The sequence below is a fragment of the Bactrocera dorsalis genome, chromosome 2, assembly GCF_023373825.1.
Source record: "Bactrocera dorsalis isolate Fly_Bdor chromosome 2, ASM2337382v1, whole genome shotgun sequence".
Classification (NCBI taxonomy): domain Eukaryota; kingdom Metazoa; phylum Arthropoda; class Insecta; order Diptera; family Tephritidae; genus Bactrocera; species Bactrocera dorsalis.
Genome location: NC_064304.1, coordinates 67,045,344 through 67,067,627, shown reverse-complemented (window position 1 = coordinate 67,067,627; position 22,284 = coordinate 67,045,344). Strand labels below are relative to the sequence as shown.

Here is a 22,284-nt window from a genome sequence, read left to right as displayed (position 1 = left end):
ACTATCGGTCAAACATTCCAAAATTAACAATTGATTAAAAATGAAAAAACATTTAAAATACATTTTCCAGTGGACCAAATTGTAAATCTAAACCATTCTCGAATCTCCTTGAACATACACACAAAATTTCATCAAAATCGGTCCATCCGTTTAGGAACAGTTCAAATGCAAACACACGGTCAGAAGATTTTTATATACACCTAATTCTGTTTTTACACGAATTATTTTTACACGAATTTGAAATAACACGAGTAAATACGAAAAAATATTTCTATTTTTACACGACATAATTTGAAATAACACGAATACAAAAAAAACAAAATTACTTTTTTTACATGAATTATTGGATTTAACACGTTTTTTTTTCAATTATTGTATTCACAGTTTATGGTAAATTTCATATGTGGCAACTTTGCCCGATATTTGACATTTAAACTGTGAACGCACAATTCGTGTTTTTGTTTCCTGGTAAAGTGGCAACTTTGATCAGCTGACTAATGCGGGATTCCCCGAATTATTGAAAAAGTAAAAACGTACATAATGTATTGTACACACAATTTAGTTCCTATTTGACAATTATAATTGAAAGATCGTTAGTTTTTGCTGATTTTTAACAAGTGCTAAGTAAAATAAAGTAGAAGCTCATATTATTTTAGTAGACCAATAACAGGTTAGTTTGAAATATTTAATTATAGATTTTTGCATTTTTGATTAATAAAATATATTTTGGTAGCCATACCCATGTTACATAAATCTCCTGCATTAAAAATGAGGAAAGCGATCAGCTTAGATACCAAAATCAAAATTTTAGATCAACTTGCAACGGGACAAGGCGCAACGGTTGTGGGAAATAATTTCGGAATCCATGAAGCTACTGTAAGAACAATTAAAAAAAATGAAACGGCAATTAGAGCATCAGTATGTTCTGGAACAAAATTAAGTGCAAAGTCATCATCATATGTAAGGGATGTTGTTAAAGCGAAAATGGAAAAAGCTTTGGTAATCTGGATAGAAGACAAATCCCAAAAGAGAATACCAGTAGACGGACTTGCTATCAAGCAGACAGCATTAAGAATCTATAAACGTATCCAGGAAATTGATCCAGATACATCATCTCAGTCAAAACAACATGCATTTTCCGCAAGTACTGGTTGGATGACTGGTTTTTTAAAAAGACACGCTCTCCACAATATAAAAATTAAGGGAGAAACTGCATCCGCTGATGAATTGGCTGCTAAAGAATTTCCCGAAAAACTAAAAAAAATTATTGAAGATGGAGAATATACTCCAGACCAAGTTTGGAATTTAGATGAAAGCGGCCTTTTTTGGAAGAGAATGCCTAGAAGAACTTATGTAGCAAAATCGCAGAAAACAGCCGGTGGTTTTAAAGTAGCAAAGGACCGTATTACGTTGTTGTTTTGTTCCAATGCTTCAGGAGAACGTATTCTTAAGCCACTCCTAGTACATCGTGCCTTAAGACCACGTTCCATGAAAAGTGTAGATTTCAATAAATTGCCTGTACACTGGATGGCGAAAAAAAAGGCTTGGGTAACCAGTGCAATTTTCACAGAGTGGTTTCAGAAGCACTTCATCCCAGAAGTTAGGCGCTACATGAAAGAAAAATGTCTCGAATTTAAAGTTCTTTTGATTCTAGACAATGCACCAGGCCATCCAGTTTTGGAGCACCCAAACGTACAATTTTGTTTTTTGCCGCCTAATACCACTTCCCTTATACAGCCACTAGACCAGGGGATAATTGCTACGTTTAAAACGCATTACATAAGAAGTTCATTTCATTATGTTGTAGAAAAACTTGATAATTATGAGGAATCATCAGTCATAGATGAATGGAAAAAATTTTCTATAATGGACTGCATTAATCAAGTCAAGATCGCGTTAGATTTATTAAAGCCATCAACTTTGAACTCGTGTTGGAAAAATATTTGGCCAGAATGCGTAAAATGCAAAGATCCTGTTATCGATAATAACGCTGAACTTGCTGATATAATAACAATGGCCAATGCAATCGGTGGGGATGGATTCGATGACCTATCGTTAGCAGATGTAGAAGAATTGTTGGTAGATGAAAGCTTGAGCGAAAATGGAATTATCGAATTCACCCTTGAGACTCGTTATGATAAAGAACATAGTGACAGTGACGAAAGAGATCGTCCAATTTTGAAAGCATCTCTAATTAAAGAAGGTCTTGATCTCGCTACAAAATTAGGTAGTCATTTTGAACAACATGATCATGACGAGGAACGAGCTGCCAAATTTCAACGTGAACTGAAATCATTAATGGCATCTTACAGGGAAGTTTATAATGGGTTAACGCGAAATAAAACTCAATCTAAGATAACTGATTTCGTTCAAAAATCTACTGATGTCCCAACACAGTCGGCTAGAAATGATAATGATGAACAAAATCATTCCAGTGATGGCAGTGATATTGTAGTCTTTCGCAAACGTTTACGTTTATTATCAGACAGTGACAATAAATAAAATTGTTTAATGTTTAAATTTTTCTTATAGTTGTACTTTATGTTATTTAAGTTTTTTGGCAATGAATTTCTGATATTATTTTTTTTATGAAATCTAAATTTTAATTTATTTTATTATAATTTAGTTTATTTAATAAATTAAAACGAAAAGAAATTCTTAAAATAACTACAACAATATTTTTTTTTATATTATTTAGTCTAATTTTAACTTATTTTTTGAGGTCTAGAACCAATCTATTATTTTTGTACTTGGCCAGTATCTTTTTTTACACGATTTTTTTTTACACGAATTTCTCGGGAACCATTCTATCGTGTAAAAACAGAATTAGGTGTATAAAGATATATATACACGGGCGCATACACATATATACTCTTCCAAAAAATATACCCTGTCGACATCGGGTACAATTTAAAGACAATAATAAATATAATATAAACAATTTTTATAACATACTTAAAAATTTACATACGTATTGTCGCATACATATGTAGATACGCTTACTGCTTCTAAGTCCACATTGGCATATTTCCCGCAATACCCCTTGATTTTTGAGCAACAAAAACAAGCAGGATTGTGCAAAAAACCTAAGCGTAATACATACATATGTACATACATGCTTATGACTAAAGTGCAGTGATCTCTAAAACGAGCTCTCATTTGCACATAACAAAATAAAGATACATAAATATATATACGAACATACATATACAAATATATACAAGGAATTATTGGTTTTTGCGGATTAATAACAAATAATTAAATAAAATTAAATTGAATTCGAAGCAAAAATAACACAACTCTTATTTAACTTTTTTTTTTATTATTTCATTTTATTTACAATCTGTCGTGTGACAATAAGCAAATGTTATTATATCTAAGATTCAATTTGATGCTAAAATTGCAATTTGTCCCTTAAATACATAAAGGCATTTAAAATATAAGATTTGTACTATATACTCGTATCACAATTCACTTAATTTAGTATTATATATACTTTACAATTTAATTAATTCAATTAAACTTAAGATCTAAATGGTAAGTCTAAGGGATGTAGCCTTTGCAGTCGGCGAGTATCTTCACTGTTGTTCAGTAGGTTAATGGCGTGTATGTTGGGGTGGCAGCTTAGGCGATTAAGGTATCTTGAATTGAGTTCCTGAATCTCGCTCTTCACCATATTTATTTCAAGATCTTTGTGTAAGTTAATATTTTTGATGTACCATGGAGCGTTTGCAATCAACCAATACAGCAGTTAACATTGAGTCCTCTTTTTCCTTAGAATTGTGCTTATTACTTTGCACGTCCAAATCTAGCACAGAAAACCGGTTTGAGTTACTTGACCCTTCACTCATCCTTTGTTGTTTTTTAGTTACCTTTGGAGAGTCAACGCTCATACGCTTTCTTGCTTTAGGTAGGTATGTGGTTTGCCAGCCTTCGCTGTCCACACAGGACCCGTCGCTGTCAGTGTCATCGATCATTAAATCAATGTGTTTTTTTTTTGTTTTGTTGTTTTTTTTTTCTATTTTAGTTCACACGCGTTCGGATAATTAATATTCACTTGTTTTAGTTAGTAAATCCAGAGCTTAGTACGTACGACTGCACTCATTAAGCACACATTAAGAACTGATTATTTAACTTAAAAGAGTTTTCGGTTACTCATAAACACGATTATACGCGGCAACTAAAAGCGTTTTTGGTTTATTAATTTAATTAAAAACTCTTATTTTACTTAAAAGAGTTCTCGTCTGATCATACATAAATACATATATATACGAAAATATTTTTAAAATCTCTGTTTATCAAAAAGCCATTGGTTTTATTTATTTGTTTGAAACTCTTACATACAAAAGAGTCTTCTATTCAACATCTTATATACACAACTTTTTCTAAACAGCTACAAGTCTTGGTTTCTCTAAGACTCTTTAATTTATTCTATACATCTTTTAAATGAGCTCAGACTCAAAGGAATCTAAAACAACTCAGGTGCTAAAAGTTCCAAAGATGATTTCAGACGAAAAAAGTCCGTGTACACCGGTTGAAGCTACACGCTCAAAGCAAGGTGCTACAAAACAAAAGAGGGGTAAAGATATTTCTTATACAAAATTCATTGCTGAGAGTGACAGTTTGATACGATACTGCACTCGATTTTCATCTTCACCGATTCAAGACAATCCTGAATCGGTAGAAATCAAAAAAGATAATTTAGACAATTTCTGGACACGTCTTCAAGCGGCATATGACGCAATCGTAGAATCTGACGACTCAGATCTACCGTAAAATTTTAAATCCTCGGCATACACCAAGTATGAACACTGCCTGGACCAGTTCGAAGACACAAAGGCAATGATTTCTGATCAACTAAAGCTATTAAGAACAATTGCACCTACTCCACAACCGAGAGTAGAGGTGCCACAAAGACAAGCCCAAGAGGCAAGTTCAGGCATTCACCTTAAAGTGCCAGTATGCGACACAGACATATTTCATGGTGGTTATGAACAATGGCCGTCCTTCCGGGACATGTTTACAGCTGTGTACATAAACCATCCTAAATTATCACAAGCGCAGAAATTGTATCACCTCAGATGCAAAACCAAAGGTCAGGTAGGCGTAATAGTGAAACAATTCGCTCTCAATGACGAAAATTTTAATTTTGCTTGGAAAGCTCTAAAAGCACGTTATGAAAACGAGAGAATATTGGTAGACAAACAGGTGACGATATTAATGAATTTACCAAAAATTCAGAAAGAAACAAGTGAAGAGTTCATAAAGCTTCAATCCACTGTTTCAAATTGTTTGTCGGTTTTATCGACACAGAATATTCCCACAGATAATTGGGACCCCATTCTGGTAAATATATGCACAGCTGCATTACCAGAAAAATCGTTACTTTTGTGGGAGCAATCGCTCTCATCGCGAAGAAAGTGCCCAACGTGGCAGCAAATGAAAGAATTTCTTACTACCCAATACGAAATTGCAGAAAGGGTAGATAAAAAACTAGTCAGAACGAAAAACGTTCAAAACGACCTCAATAGAAGCTTCAATAGACCCCAAGCAAGTAGCCACAATAATTCAAATAGAAGCTTTTTTAAAAATCAATCGTTCTCTTCCGAACAATATAAACAAACGCCATGCGAACTTTGTAGAGGAGGTCACAAACTAAAATTATGCGAAAAATTCAAAAAAAATGAATGTTAGCGATCGAAACAATTTCGTAAGAACAAAAAAATTATGTACCAACTGTCTGTCACATGCGCATACGCTTAAAGATTGCGAAAGCAAATTTAATTGCGTTTACTGCCATAAAAAACATCATTCAATGTTACATATAACAAATTTTGCCAGCTCACCCCCGATCAATGCAAACGTAAAACGAGCAACAGGATTAGTTGCAACAACAAATTCTGAAAACTGCCAAGAAGCACCATGCTGCTCAAGGGCGTTGAAACCCCAAACGCTACATAGCGAAAATCACAGTAGGGTACTATCACCCACAGAAGTTGTCTCCATCGAACACCGAGGAGAACTGTTTAAATTCAGAGCCTTAATAGACCAAAGATCACAACGATCATTTATAGCGTCTAGGGCACAAAACAGGCTACAGTTACCAACAAAACTGGCCAACTTTGAAATCACGGGAATGGGCGGAAGAGTTGTCTCCTATTAGGCAGCGATCTCATACCACAAATTATTCTCGAAGGTATTGAGAAAATTACCAAAACACTTCTGGCGCAAAATACCATTTTCGGGTGGGTCCTAAGCGGACTAGTTGCGGAACCAGTTACAACATTGACAACTAACTCAACTCAAACTAAGTCAAGTTGAGGAAGTCTCAAACGAGTACCTCAATTCACAATTGAGAAAATTTTGGGAACTAGAAAAACTCCCCCATATCAGTCACAACCCCTGAAGATCAGTATTGTGAGGATTTTTTCAAAGCCACAACTACTAGATCAGAAAATGGTCGGTACGTCGTATGACTACCACTTAAGCAACAATTTCCTAACACACTCGCCTTAGGTCAAGCTCGCACCTCTGCAATTCAGCAGTTTCTAAGTATGGAAAGAAACCTACTTAAAAAAGGCGAACTCAAATCTGAATATGATGGTGTGTTAGAAGAATACCTCCATTTAGATCATATGGAGAAAGTAAACCCAGGGGAGAAAATCGTCAACGGCAAATACTACTCCTTTTACCTGCCACATCACGCAGTAGTAAAGCCAGACAAAAAAACAACAAAAGTAAGAGTTGTTTTTAATGCTTCGAGAACCACTAGTTCAGGGAATTCCCTAAATGATATCCTATTTACAGGACCCACACTCCAACCAGATTTAATGCTTCTGATATTAAATTGGCGTATATACAAATACGTATTCAATGGGGACGTTGAAAAAATGTATCGGCAAATAGGCGTACATAAAGACGACCAAGATTTTCAACGTATTATGTTCCAAAGATCCCCCTCCAGTCCTTTACGCGACTTCAAATTAAAAACAGTTACATTTGGCGTTAACTGTGCACCATATTTAGCCATTCGAACGCTCCACGAATTGGCAGACAACACAAAGTCCGAATTTCCTCTGGCAACTGAAGTGCTGAAAAATCCAACGTATGTAGACGATATTTTGTCTGCAAGTCACACTCTTCCACAAGCATACGAATCATTAACACAAGTGATCCAAGTCCTCACATCCGCAGGGTTTCCTTTAAAAAAGATTACGGCAAATCACCAAAATATACTTAAAAATATTCCAAACAAAAATTTGTTGGACACTAATTTCCATATATTCGAAAAGGAAAGTACAATAAAAACACTGGGCATCCAATGGAATGCGATATCGGACCAGTTCTCATACACGACAGAATCCATATCCGCATTATCAGCCATCACAAAAAGACAGATTCTATCCTCGGTGGCAAAACTTTTCGTCCCCGTAGGATGGCTTTCGCCAATTATGATCCAAGCGAAAATCTTAATACAAGAATTATGGCTAGATGGAACCGACTGGGACGCATAAGTGAAACCGCTTCGCTTAGAAAAATGGTCCCAGTTCGCAAACAATCTGAATGATATTTCTCAAATACAAATTCCACGATGGGTAAACTAATCCCCCGAACACAAAGTCGAATTACGCGGCTTTTGTGACGCCTCAGAAAAGGCATACTGCGCTACTATCTATGTGCGCGCGCAAAGTGACACGACCACACGCCACTTATTAGTAGTAAAAGCAAAGGTGGCACCTTTAAAAACTATAAGTCTCCCACGATTTGAGTTATGTGGCGCACTACTACTTTCAAAATTAGTAGCCATGGTGCAAATGCAAATGACAAAATGCAAACTATTTATGTTGTCCGATTCAGAAATTGTGCTAGCCTGGTTGGAAAAACCACCACATGCATGGAAGACGTATATTTCTAACCGAACGTCTCAAATTCTTGACCTAGTGGGATCCGCCACATGGCGCCACCTAGCCAGTGCTGACAATCCTGCCGATCTGGGTACAAGAGGGTGCAAGCCACTGCACTTTGCCACTACCACCCTCTGGTGGAATGGCCCCCGATGGTTGATAGAATCTCCTGATTCTTGGCCACAATCCCCCATGCGCAACATTATCGCCCCAGAAGGTCGAAAAATCGCCACCTTTCACACATTATTGGATGATACCGACATCCTTGAACGATTTTCATCGTTTCCAAGAGCTCTCAGAGTAGTTACTTATATGTTCAAATTTATAGAGCAACTCAAAAGCAAAATCAAGGGATCACATAATTTCCCATGCAACACCGTGACGCACCTAGAGTTACAAAAGGCAAAGGCCGCACTAATAGCATATAAGTTAACATAAGCTGCCCTTTGTCAAAAATAAAGTCCGCGTGTGGCCTGAGTCAACAAATTCACATTCCCGCGCTGACAGGTAAGGCACAGCGGTAGCGGCAAACCGCCAACGCAAGCGTCGGCGTCGTATCCGCTGCAATAACTCTACAACTACTACTAACAACGAATTGCGGGACAGAACAACACCAGACAAGGTGCAGGGACTTATATAAGACATTAGCTTTAGAATTTAAGTCTCAGTTTGTAACAGAGAACTCATCAGACAGCATGATCTGATTAATAAAGTGATAATAATAAAGAAACAAGACGGTTATTTGTAATTGACGCCCAACTTTATGGGAATAAAAGAAATTAAAGTTCAATAAAAAATAGTAAAAACTATTCGGGAACAAAAATTAAAGATCGATAAAAAAATAGTAAAAAAAACTATTCGGGAATAATTGTACGGACCATCAAGGAGAAGACGTCACAAAAAAAGGAATCACGGACCAAAGGGGATCGAAAATTTCTACAAAAAATTAAACAATAGAATTAAGATTCAAAAATATGTAAGCAGAGTGCAAAAAATATAGTATGTTGAATTGCTCTAATAAAAAAAGAAATAAAAAAGAAAACTTGTGTTAAATATAACTGTAAATCTTTGCACGAGTTTTTGAGAAATAAATTTTGCGCAGGCCAGCTTATTGCTATCGGTTTTACATCAAGCTCATGAGTGATCAGGACCTGAACAAAATATTTGAGAGCCTTAACGGAATAGAAGTTAGTAAAAGACAGTGCATCAATAGGGATAATACAGAAAATTGGTGGACAGAATATAGAGTGGCAGACAAAAGACAAGAAATGTCGCTGGAACCAGACCAATTAAGGGAATTAGTGGAAAGTGCAGTTTGTAGTGCACTTGCCACTCAAAGAGAAAATTTCGAACAAAAGCTTGCAAGTATTAATCAACGACTAAATGACGTTAAAATCGACACACCGAACATAGAAACATATAGGGAAACAGAAATTGTACCCGGGATTAGATGTGAGGAGCCACTCGATATTGTAAAGTCCTTACCGGACTTCGACGGTAAGCAGGAGAATTATGTATCGTGGCGGCAGGCGGCACACAGCGCCTACAAAGTTTTTGAAGCCTATGAGAGTAGCAGCAAACATTATCAGGCTGTTGCCATCATTAGGAATAAAGTTAAAGGCCCGGCCGACATGGTTCTGGCCTCATTTAATACCGTTCTAAATTTTAAGGCCATAATTGATCGACTCGATTTGAGTTATTCCGACAAACGACCAATCTACTTGATCGAACAGGAGATGTCAACTCTCCGCCAAGGAAGTTTGTCACTACTACAATATTACGACGAGGTAGAGAAAAAGTTAACCCTTTTAACTAACAAAACGATAATGACTTACGAAAAATCAATTGCTGCATCACTAAACGAAAAATACAGAATGGATGCATTACGCGTATTTATTTCAGGGACTAAGAAACCCCTTAGTGATGTGTTATTCTCAGCCCGGCCTAAAGATCTACCTTCGGCTCTAGCGGTAGCACAGGAGGTGGAATCTAACCATGAGCGATACCAGTTCGCAAGCACATATGCCAGGAGCCTGGAAGACAAAGCCCAAAGGCTAAATATAGAGCAATCTAGACAAAAAGGTACAAGGAGTAGATATCAGACAAATGACACCTATCTTGCGAAAAATCCCCATTTTAACAGAACGCGAGACTTCAACAGCAGGACTCCGCCGAAACTAGAGCCAGTACAGCCAATGGACGTTGATACCTCGCAACGTTTCAGAGAACCTACAGCACAACAGAAAAATGGTGGATACTCATCTCAATATCCTAATAATCAAAATCAAAAATACGGACAGACAGTGAAGAGACAAAGTAATGGTTCTGCAAAATTCACAGGACCAAAACAACAACGGGTTAACTACCTGCCAAACGTAAATTCTACTTCAAATCAAGAAGATACGACGTATCATGAGGTAGCACACTCAGAGGACGACTCGAAGACGACCTTTCTGAACCTAACCAGTTAAATTTTTTAGACAGGACTCCTTGCTACCGTTCATTGAAAGAACAATTGCAGGGAGAAAACTAAAATTATTGATTGATACGGGGGCATCAAAGAACTATATAAAGCCTCTAAAAGTGCTTAAGCATATAGCACCTGCCGAAATTCTTTCTTGGTAAAGTCAATCCATGGCTTTACTCACATTAAGAAAAATGCACGGTAAACCTTTTCGACACAAACAGTACCTTTTTTATTCTCCCGTCTCTTTCAACGTTTGACGGAATAGTAGGTCTGGATTTGCTAACGCAAACAAACCCAACAATAGATCTAAAATCAAAAAAAAAATAATAACTAATAATTGCTCAGAAGAAATAAAGTTTTTAAAGTGTGCAAATGTGAATTTCACACGAGTAGAGGACATAGAAGTCCCCGAGGTTGTAAGGGGCAAATTTCAGAAAATGGTGAAAAATTTATTACGCGTTTTTTCTGATCCTAATGAGGCCCTACCATTTAACACAAATATTGTCGCCACTATTCGCACCGAAAGTGACGACCTGGTGTATTCTAAGCTATACCCTTATCCAATGGGTGTAGTGGAATTCGTGAATACTGAAAGTCGCGATTTACTGAAGAATGGTATTATCCGACCGTCTAGGTCACCATACAACAACCCAATATGGGTTGTAGATAAAAAAGGAATGGACGAACAGGGCAATGTGAAGAAACGTCTTGTAATAGACTTCAGAAAATTAAACGAAAAAACCATCGATGACAAATATCCCATCCCCAATGTAACCGTAATACTATCAAATCTAGGAAAGGCCAAGTATTTCACAACACTCGACCTGAAATCGGGCTTCCACCAAATAACTCTCGCAGAATCCGAAAGGGAAAAGACCGCTTTCTCGGTAGGAAACGGAAAATTCGAATTCTGCAGGCTTCCTTTTGGTTTGAAGAATGCGCCCAGCTATTGCTATTGACGATGTATTGAGAGAACAAATAGAAAAGTCCTGTTACGTTTACGTCGATGACGTTATTATCTTTTCAGAAACCGAAGAAAAACATGTCGAGCATATCGAGTGAGTGTTAAAGAGGTTGCATGAAGCTAATATGAGAATTTCGCGCGAGAAATCACAATTTTTTAAGGAAAGCGTTGAATACTTAGGCTTTGTTGTGTCTAGGGGAGGCATTAAAACGAGCCGCAGCAAAGTAGATGCTATACATAACTACGAGAAACCCGCCACTCTTTTCAATGTCAGATCCTTTCTAGGTTTAGCAAACTACTATCGTTGCTTTATTAAGGACTTTGTGGGAATAGCAAAGCCTTTAACAGATATTTTGAAAGGAGAAAACGGCAAGGTTAGCGCCACACAATCGAAAAAGATTAAAGTGGAACTAGACGAAAAACAATCACTTGCTTTTAACAAATTGAAGGAAGTCCTTGCTTTTTACAAATTGAAGGAGGATGTTATGTTACTCTACCCAGACTTCAGGAAGCCATTTGATCTAACGACAGACGCTTCATCTTTGGGTATAGGGGCAGTACTGTCACGAGACAATAGGCCAATCACCTTTATTTCAAGGACTTTGAAAGATCATGAGCAAAACCGCGCAACTAACGAACGCGAGTTACTTGCCATAGTCTGGGCCCTAAAAAGCCTTAGAATCTATCTCTATGGCGTTAAAAATTTAAACATTTTTACAGACCATCAGCCACTTACGTTTGCGGTTTCAGACCGAAACCCAAATGCCAAAATTAAACGCTGGAAAGCGTTTATCGACGAGCACAATGCTAAAATTTTTTACAAACCGGGCAAGGAAAATCATGTTGCTGACGCGCTATCACGACAGAACATCCACGCTCTACAGGAGGACGCCCAATCAGATTTGGCTACAGTCCACAGCGAAATGTCACTATCCTATACTATAGAAGGAACTGAGAAACCATTAAATTGCTTCCGAAACCAAATCGTTTTAGAAGAAGCAGACATGACTTTAAGACGGAATTTCCTATACTTTGGCAATAAAACTCGTCATGTAATTCAATTTACAAATAGGAAGCACCTTATTGAGAAGATAAAAATAGCTGTAAACCCAAATGTGGTAAATGACATACATTGGGATCTACCAACATTGGCCAGCATACAACATGAATTGGTAAGGAGTTTTCCGTCAACAAAGTTTTGGCACTGCAAAAACATGGTGTCTGATATTGTCAACAAAAACGAGCAGAGGGAGATTGTTGTTGCTGAGCACAATCGAGCTCACAGAGCAGCCCAGGAGAATATTAAACAAATCCTCTGCGATTACTATTTCCCAAAGATAACAAATTTGGCGAATGAAGTTGTCACGAATTGTAGGATCTGTGGTAAGGCCAAATACGACAGACACCCACGTAAGCAGGAACATGGTGTAACTCCAATCCCCTCCTATACCGGGGAAATGCGATAGCGTTGCACATTGATATCTTTTCGACAGATAACAAGTACTTTCTTACCTGTCTGGACCAATTCTCAAAATTTGCGGTGGTGCAGCCTATAATGAATATATTTCCAAACACAAAAACAATTTATTGTAATAATGAAGCTTCTCTAAATTCTGAAACGATAACCACATTGTTGGGGAATAGTTTTGGTGTAGACATCCTAAACGCACCACCCCTTCATAGCACCTCGAACGGGCAGGTTGAACGCCTCCATAGCACACTTTTGGAGATAGCCAGATGTTTAAAACTGGACAGGAAAATTAACGAGACGACAAACCTCATATTAATGGCAACAACTAAATACAATCGAACGATTCACTCGGTGACCAATATGAAACCAATCGAAATACTTCACGCCAACCCACCCGAACTGAGGAATGAGATAATGAGATGGATAGAAATAACCCCTCCAGACGGAATAGAGTATTCGACGTGGGGGAAAAAGTATTGGTAGAGACTAACAGACAACTCGGGAATAAATTATCCCCTTTATATGTTGAGGAGAAAGTTGAAGCAGACTTGGGAACCACGGTTCTCATAAAAGGGAGGGTGGTCCACAAGGACAACCTAAAGTAAAGGAAAATTCTTAGCATATTTTAGAATTCTTTAAATAGCTGAGGGTAAATTATTTAAGCTTCTTTCACACTATCTTTCCGGATACTGATTGCGATACTTCTTATTCAAACGACGACGGCAAAATTGACCGACTATTCGACTTCCGACTACATACCGGTTCAGGATGGTGACGCGACGATTTGGGAGGAATTTGGCTATCTAAGATACAACTAATCTTACAGTATACAAGGGAATAGTTGAGGAAACCAAAGGCTTAACAACGCAATTCCCTCTATCACATATGAGAATGTTACTCGACGCAGACATTGCGCATATAAAGGTGCTTCTGACAACACTGGACATGCATCACAGACAGGCTCTAAAGGTTATCGCAGGTACGCCTGACTTTGACGATTTCGAAAACTTAAAGTTCCGACAACAGGAACTCGTACATTAAGAGCGACATCAGGTAGAAATAAACACAAGGATACAAGAAAAGATAAATTAAATGACGGAAACGGTTAACCACATCATTAAAAACTCAAAAGCTGGACAGATCGACACTGGTCACTTGTATGAAATGTTATATGCAAGAAATAGGATCATTATAAATGAAATTGAAACTTTAATTTCAACTACTACCCTTGCAAAGATAGGGATAATAAATCCCATGTTGTTAAACTCAAATGATAAACACAACTATCACTGATTTAATGGAGGTATTATATATTAAGGTTCTATTAGACCGTAATCTTCTACATTTTATTATCAAATATCCCAAGCCAGTACTAGTCTGTAAGAAAATTATTATTTTTCCTGTCCAACACAACGGAACAATCCTGCACCTTGGGAATGACAACAATGTTGCCGATTGTCATAATTAAATTTTGGCGATTGGAAATTGCAGCGCAACGCTCACATCAACGTTTTGCAAAAAATTACAACATCCAACGTTCGCGCAGCAGCTTTATTCTGGTAATGTTGCCCACTGCAGCACTCGCCCTAGCCATTTTGAACCATTTATGGTGGTCGATGATGCCATAATCATCATTAACGATAATACCGCTTTAGTCAAGACTACCGCAGACATCGAGAAGACCATAAAGGGAACTTATTTACTTTCCTTCGAAAATGAGATTCAAATTAATGGATCCTACTTCCAAAACGTAAACGTAACGTATCCGCTGCAATAACTCTACAACTACTACTAACAACGAATTGCGGGACACAACAACTAAGACAAGGTGCAGGGATTTATTTAAGACATTAGCTTTAGAATGTAAGTCTCAGTTTGTAACAGAGAACTCATCAGACAGCATGATCTGATTAATAAAGTGGTAATAATAAAGAAACAAGACGGTTATTTGTAATTTATACACAAGCGCGCTACTTCAGCCGCGATGTATCACTACTAAGAGAATCGAAGCCGATTGATAAAAAGAGCTCACTCATTGGAGCTCAACGAGCCACAGAAAAGCAAAAAGTACGCCCCTCAAGGTATCATCCGCTCCTCATATGGGCGGTTTATGGGAATCTGCTGTAAAAAGCTTCAAATCCCATTTCAAACGGGTAGCTGGAAATTATAAATTCAATTACGAAGAGTTCATAACGTTATTAAATCGGATTGAAGCCCTTCTCAATTCACGGCCACTCACAGTACTAACGCAAGACCCCTCAGATTTCACCTCCTTAACTCCAGGGCATTTTCTAAAAGGAGCACCCATCCTGGCCATTCCTGCGCCAGGCGCGGAGTCGCTATCTCTATTAAATCGATGGGAACGAATTAAAATTCTCCATCATGATTTCACCGCCGATGGAAGGACGAATATATAAAGGATTTCCACAAAAGATATCGCTGGAAGACTCCTGAACAGGCGCCTAAACTTGGAGACTGTGTCCTCATTCATGATGATTGTCTGCCCCCTACCGAGTGGCGGCTTGGCCGCATAGAAAATCTACATTACGGCTCCGACGGTCACGTACGAATCGTTGATCTCCGTACGCAAACCGGAACGCTAACCAGACCGCTCGTGAAGCTATGCTTTTTGCCAACTTCCGATGATCGCGAATCCTAAAAACCGCAAAACCAAACCGATATTATCTTGTCACAGTAAAATAATCAAATGAAAACGAAAAATACGCCAATACCAACCGTTAAAAAATAACAACCGTCAGGAAATAACAAACCGTAAATAAAGACAACAAACCGTACATAAAAATAACAAACCGTAAAGAAAACTAACAAAAAATGGTCGATCCATACCACGGCCCATTCATGCCACATATCGTGGCACGATTGCCAATATCTAATTGTATGACAGATTTCTAATTGACAATCTCATTTATACATAGATCACCATGGATGTAGATACACCAGTCGCAACCACGCCAACAGCTCGGGCTACCAATGCACCACGCACCGTACCTACTCCAGCGCCCCGAACTGTGGTTGCAACAGCATCGGCCGCTACACCGGCAACCACGCCAGCAACCGCACCGGCACCTGTACCGGCAACCGCGCCTGCAGCGGTCCTTCCTTCCGCACCTCGTGGTGGCACACGATCACCACCAAACCCATCACGGATTTCTGCGACCCTAAGGTGCCCCATCTGTCGACGCCCGCATCGCCTGCATCATTGTGGGATATTTAAGCGTATGCGACCCGTGCAACGGCAACAAGTTGCACAGGCACACGGGCATTGCCATAACTGCCTGTCACCTACACATCGGACTCCGGAGTGTGACTCACGCGGGTTGTGCCAAATATGCCACAAGCCACATCACACGTTGTTACATCGCAGCGCGGCACGCGAGATGAATTGGCCACCCATCCATCGCGGCGCGGCCATGCAGCGCCTTTTAGGCTAAACAATCGTTTAGGGGGGCCGGGATGGCTAAATGAGCACCTCCCCCCTCTTAATATAATACTCCTACACCCCACACATGCACACCATACTAAACACGACTACACCATCTATATCATCCACACATCATACTCCACACATCTACACCATATTAATCCCACACACATCAACTCATCATCATCTACACCACATCTTTCACACTACATACGAGGACACCAAACACAATCAACTAAGGGACTGGCAGACGGCGCCAGCCTCTCTTTCAATTACGATCCGCGCGCATATACGTATCGTTTTGCCAGCTTGTCGAGTGAATCTTCCTCTTTCGCTTTCATCTCCAATTCAACGGGTGACTCCGCGGGTTTGATACCCATTAGTGTATGGTTTTGTAGAGAAGTTTCAACCTAATAATAACAAATACAACAAAAAAGAATTAGTGAAATCGGTCCAGTCATACACGCGTCATGCCGTGACAACGGAAAACGGGGTTCATTTATATATCGTCCCTTCAATATAACAATAGCGTATGTGCTCATACGCCATTATTTTTTTATTGCATATTTAGAATCTCCATCATTGATTCTATGTCTGGTCAAAATTTCATCAAATTTTACTTCCAAAAAGTGGGTCAAAATGTATTGGAAAAAATGGTGTAATTTCATCTTCAAAAATTTCCTTCAATAAGTGTATAAGCTCATATGCGCTATTTTGCTTGAAATTGCCACTGCAAAGTTGTTAAAAGAATAATAATGTATGCGCATTATACTCCATTTTAGCCTGTAGAAATAAATACAATTTATCAAAACTTTAACTCATAAAATAGCTTATAATAATATACACTATTGTTTGAGAAATAGTTTTATTCCGACCATTTCTATAGTTCACATAAGCTGTTTTATTTTCAATACAAATTCGAAAGTTTTATCAGAAATTTACAAGAGTAGTAGCCTATGCGATTTTTACGTTGTTTTGACTACATGAATGCCAAGGAAATATTGTAGTCATTTGAAATTCCAGCTTGCAAATTCATTTCGCAGAGAAAGTTTGTTCATTAAAAATATGGATTTTAAACATCTGAGTGAGTATCGTCTTTTATATAATGTAAGCGAAGTAAGTAAGGTAAACAGGCTGTGACACAAACCACCAGTCGTTGTGGAAATTGCTCCAAAGACTGATGAGTTTGATTTCGCTGTGGGATTGCCGGACATAGAGATACCTAAAACAGATGATGAGAATGGTACAGACTCTTCTGCAGGATCATCGGACGAGTATGTCCTCGATTCGGATGATGATGCACTCGCTTTGGCAGATGAATTAGATAATTCAGTGATAAAGACAGCAGATGTAGTTTTAGAAGAAATCGCAGACTGTGGTGATACTTATATCAGTAACAAGAATGAAAATGGTAGAAATATACTTACGCGAAAGTGAAAGGTGAGTACAGAAAACAGCTTTTGAGAAATATTGTTTGGGTCTACCCACGTCTAACTCTGACATATTTCCGATCAATAGATTGAAAGTCATAAATGGGTGCAGAATAAAAGGAAGTATCATCGTAACAAAGGGAACCCGTATGCCACTAAGAGTGGCAAAAGAGTTGAAGAACGTGTTCCTAAACCCATTGACTGTAAGTGCCGCCATAATTGCACAGAAAACTTCTCAGAAGAAGAGCGCACAGAGATCAATGCAGAATATTGGAATTTAGGCGCCTATTCGATGCAGCGACTGTTCCTGGCCAATTGCGTGAAAATTGAGAAGTGCAAAAGGACGTTGACAATTGGATCACGGCGGGCGAACACATTTAGTTATACTCTCAAAGCCAAACAGGTATGCAAGAAGTTTTTTTAAATACTTTGAAGTTGTCAGACGGCGCAATATCTGTGTTAGCCAAGAAGATGTGCCAAAATGAATTTACTGATAAGAGAATTAGACGAAGAGACAGTTGCGCTTATCAAACAGCACATCGAGTCATTTTCAGCCGTCGAAAGCCATTACACTCGAGCAAAAATCAACGACTTTATCTTGCCTCCGACTTAACAATATCAAAAATGTACGATTTATTCAAAGAACTCCACCCGGACGCTATCATTAAAGAAAACGTTTATCGCCGGATATTTTGCATGAATTATAATTATTCTTTCCACCGTCCAAAAAAGGACACCTGCTTAATATGCAAGAGGTACAAAAACGCTGAGGACAAAGACTCATTTCAGCAATCCTATGATGAACACATCTTAAATAAGACAATGGCAAGAACTAACAAGCAAACTGACAAGGAATCAGCTAAAAGTAACAGTAATTTAAAAGTGTTTACTTTTGACCTCCAGTCAGTGTTAACGACTCCTTGTAGCAACGTAAGCACGATGTATTACAGTCGAAAGTTCGCCATGTTCGCCACGTATAATAACACATTTTACGACATTGCCAGTGGAGAAGGTTACTGTTTTCTATGGGATGAAAATCAGGGTCAACGAGGATCGGACGAAATTGGGACCACAATATGGAAAATGATGAACTCGTTAGACGAATCGGTAACTGATGTTATTCTCTACTCAGACTGCTGCGGGAAACCAAACAGAAACAGGTTCGTTGCTACACTATTGATTTATATCAACAATACCTTGAAGCTTAATTCGATAACAATTAAGTACCTCCAAAGCGGACACACACAAATGGAGGCAGATTCGATGCACTCTGCAATAGAACGTGCGAAGAGATGTATATGTGTTTATTCGCCGGAAGAATGGCCAACTATAATGAGACTGGCAAGACGGAAAAACCCATATGCTGTAGGGAGGCTTCAATACAGTGATATGATTGATCTCAAAGCCATGTTTTCGAGTTTAGGCCATAGCCTTAAGAAAAATATAAAAAATGACTCGGTAAATTGGCTTAATGTGAGTAATTTAACATGTGAACAAAATTCAACGAAAACAATTATTATACAAGGAGGAATGGGATGGAGACTGGAAAGTAATTGATATTGGAGGAACGCGAAAAACAAAAGAGGTGTTCAACTTTTCGTTTACTGGCAAATACAATAAAGAGCTGCCAATTTGTAATCGAAAGCTGCATGGTCTTCAAAATTTGTGCAAAAAGAGTGAAATTCCTCGTGGCTCGCAGTCATTTTTTTTAACTTACGAGGTGGAAACAAGCGAAATTGTTTAGATGAGCCAGACGTAGCAGAGGAAGAGAATGAAGACGAATGAATTTCTAGTTATTTTTGATTTACGCACTGTATACCTTCATTTGTCATAATTTTTTGTTTATAATAACCCAAATTGGAAAGTAATGAATAAATGCCACTGAATTAACAAAACTGTGAATTAATTACAAATTGATATTTTTGAGATCAAATATTTTAATAAAAATACCGTAAAATTATTGAATAAAACAGCGTATACCATACAAAATAAAATAGTGTATCAGATACATCATACGAATTCCTTAAAAAATAAAATGGCCTATATGAAGGACTTGCGCTTTGAATAACATAATTATGGTCTTAAAGGACGCGTAGAATAAAAAAACTTGGTAAATTTAAAGACAAGAAATGGTATAATGTACTCATCGAAAAATCCACTATGAAGAATTTTTATTTACCGCGATATTGAGGTTTTAATAGACATCTGATTTTTTTTTTTTTTTTATTTTTTATTTATTATTTTACATTGTACCTAGTATATAAAAAATAAATACTAACAACAATTCTGGTCTAAATAATTAGGATAGATACTTAAAAGCTAAATGTTAAGAAATACATTTGCTGCTACTGTTGTATTACTAGGTCGGAAGGCTTCTTGCGTTTCAACCGGATTTCTCGCCCAGCAGTTTCGATGAGTCTGGAAGCTTCCTCATTAACGTGCTGTCTAAGCCTCAGTTCGTGAGACTTTGCTAATTTGGAGATTTCATTTACCACTGAATTCACTCCTAGATCACGGTGCAGGTCAGCAGATCTAATGTACCAAGGAGCATTAACCAAAGTCCTTAGTACTTTACTTTGAAAGCGCTGAATGCTGGCAATACAGCTTTGACTTGAGCAACCCCATAGTTGGGCTCCGTAGGCCCAAACTGGCTTTAGGACTTGATTATATAATAACACTTTGTTTTGTACTGATAGCTTGGATTTCCTGCCAATTAGGTGGTAAAGTTTGCCAAATTTCATATCAAGCTCGCTCCTTTTTTTTTGACATGTTCTTTCCAGCGTAGCTTAGCATCTAAGGTGATACCTAGGTACTTAGCACTGTTATGGTGTGGTATCGGAATGGTATTTATATAAATTGGACAATATGCCGGCTTTTTCAAGGTAAAGTCGACATGAATTGATTTGGTGTCGTTTAATTTGATGCGCCACTTAGATGCCCACTTAGTAATTGCGTTGACTGCTGTCTGCACTCGTCGACTAGATACTAAAGTTGACTCTCCGGATGCTAACAAAGCTGTGTCATCCGCAAATGTCGCTGTCATGTAACTAGGATCAGATGGAAGGTCACTGGTAAAAAGCAAATAAAGCATTGGCCCCAACACGCTTCCCTGGGGAACACCGGCTTCTATCGGTTGCAAGTTTGAATACGCATCCTCTTGTTTAATGCGGAAGTATCTGTCTTTTAAGTATGATGCAATTATTTCACAAAATTGTTTGGGTAGCATGTATTTCAATTTGAGCAGTAGACCCGTATGCCAAACTTTGTCAAAAGCTTGAGACACGTCCAAAAAGGCCGCCGTACAAACGTTCTTTTTATCGAATGTATTTTCAACGAAATTAACGATTCGGTGTACCTGGTCAATTGTAGAATGGTGGTCACGGAAGCCAAATTGATGTGTTGGTATTAGGTGTTTCTGAGCGATTATTGGTTTGAGCCTATTTATGAGTACATTCTCAAAGATTTTAGATAAGGCTGGCAGCAGCGAAATTGGTCTATATGATGTAACATCGTGTACTGGCTTACCCGGCTTAGGTATCATTATGACTTCAGATACTTTCCAAAGCGATGGCACGTATCTTAGGCATAAAGCACTGTTTATAATGTTTACAAGTTTTTTTATACAATTCTTTGGTAAATTGCGTAATATTTCTCCAGTTATTAAATCGTACCCAGGTGCTTTTTTGAGTCTTGTGTTCCCGATAAGATTTTTAATTTCTTTAATAGTAACAGGAGAAATGCTGATGTGTGGATCCAACCAACTATTTTCACAGTTTATCTCATACCCATCGTTAGGCGTAAATGTGTTTCTCAAATGATTTGCAAATACGGCAGCTTTCTGTTCATTAGTTTTGGCCCATGCAGTTTCGTTTAGTTTTAATGGTGCTACATGTTTTATTTGTTTATTAATATTTCTTGCAGCTTTCCAGAGTGAATAGTCGGTGGATTTATCAGCTGTTAGTTTAGCTAGATAAGTTTTGAAGGCAAAATTTTTAAACTCTTTAATTTGTGCTCTTAGTTTCGCTGTACATTTATTAAGCTCAGTTTTGAGAGCAGAGGACCTAGTTTGCTGCCATCTCCGTCGACATCTGATTTGACAAAAACTTTAACCTCGACTTTCTCAAAACCTAAAAAAAATTATACTCCATTGTTATATTGAGGGGACGATATATATAGCTGAAAGCTGCATAAATTACCTAAACGTATGGGGATACATGACATGGAGTCATGTGTAGAATTTCACGCAAGTGAGGAAAGTTCTCTGATCGCCATTCACTTGGGAGTGGCCAGAAACGATTCTTTTACAGATGACTCAAGCAGCTCACGACTTCCGGTCTTTGACCAAGTATCCTCTGGGTAGCCTAAGAACATCCGTTTGAAGGCGAGCTAAAGTGAGAAGGCGAAATATCCCCTACTTAGGGTTGTGCGCTGGGTTTGGGACCCGCCACGTAAAAAAACACCCCCACAAACACAGCCTCGGATGAGAGACCCCCCTTTTGATGACGACCATGGCAAACGAAATAAGGACTATGCTTTGAGAGCATGCACCTGGAATGTCCGGTCCCTTAATTGGGAAGGTGCCGCTGCCCAGCTGGTAGATGTCCTC

General features: G+C 38.2%; 1 protein-coding gene across 1 annotated transcript; it reads left to right on the top strand.

Annotated features, from left to right (window-relative positions):
• The first annotated feature begins 386 nt into the window (after positions 1-386).
• On the top strand, positions 387-2,581 carry LOC125776618 (tigger transposable element-derived protein 1-like). The gene is made up of 2 exons (XM_049450011.1): positions 387-670; positions 734-2,581. Exon 2 carries the CDS (start codon positions 742-744, stop codon positions 2,500-2,502), a length of 1,761 nt encoding a protein of 586 aa, XP_049305968.1. The 5' UTR covers positions 387-670; positions 734-741; the 3' UTR covers positions 2,503-2,581.
• The last annotated feature ends 19,703 nt before the right edge of the window (positions 2,582-22,284 follow it).

Bases quoted from the DNA above. Each gene is read 5' to 3' on its own strand.
- LOC125776618 (XM_049450011.1), top strand. From the start codon at position 742: ATGTTACATAAATCTCCTGCATTAAAAATGAGGAAAGCGATCAGCTTA.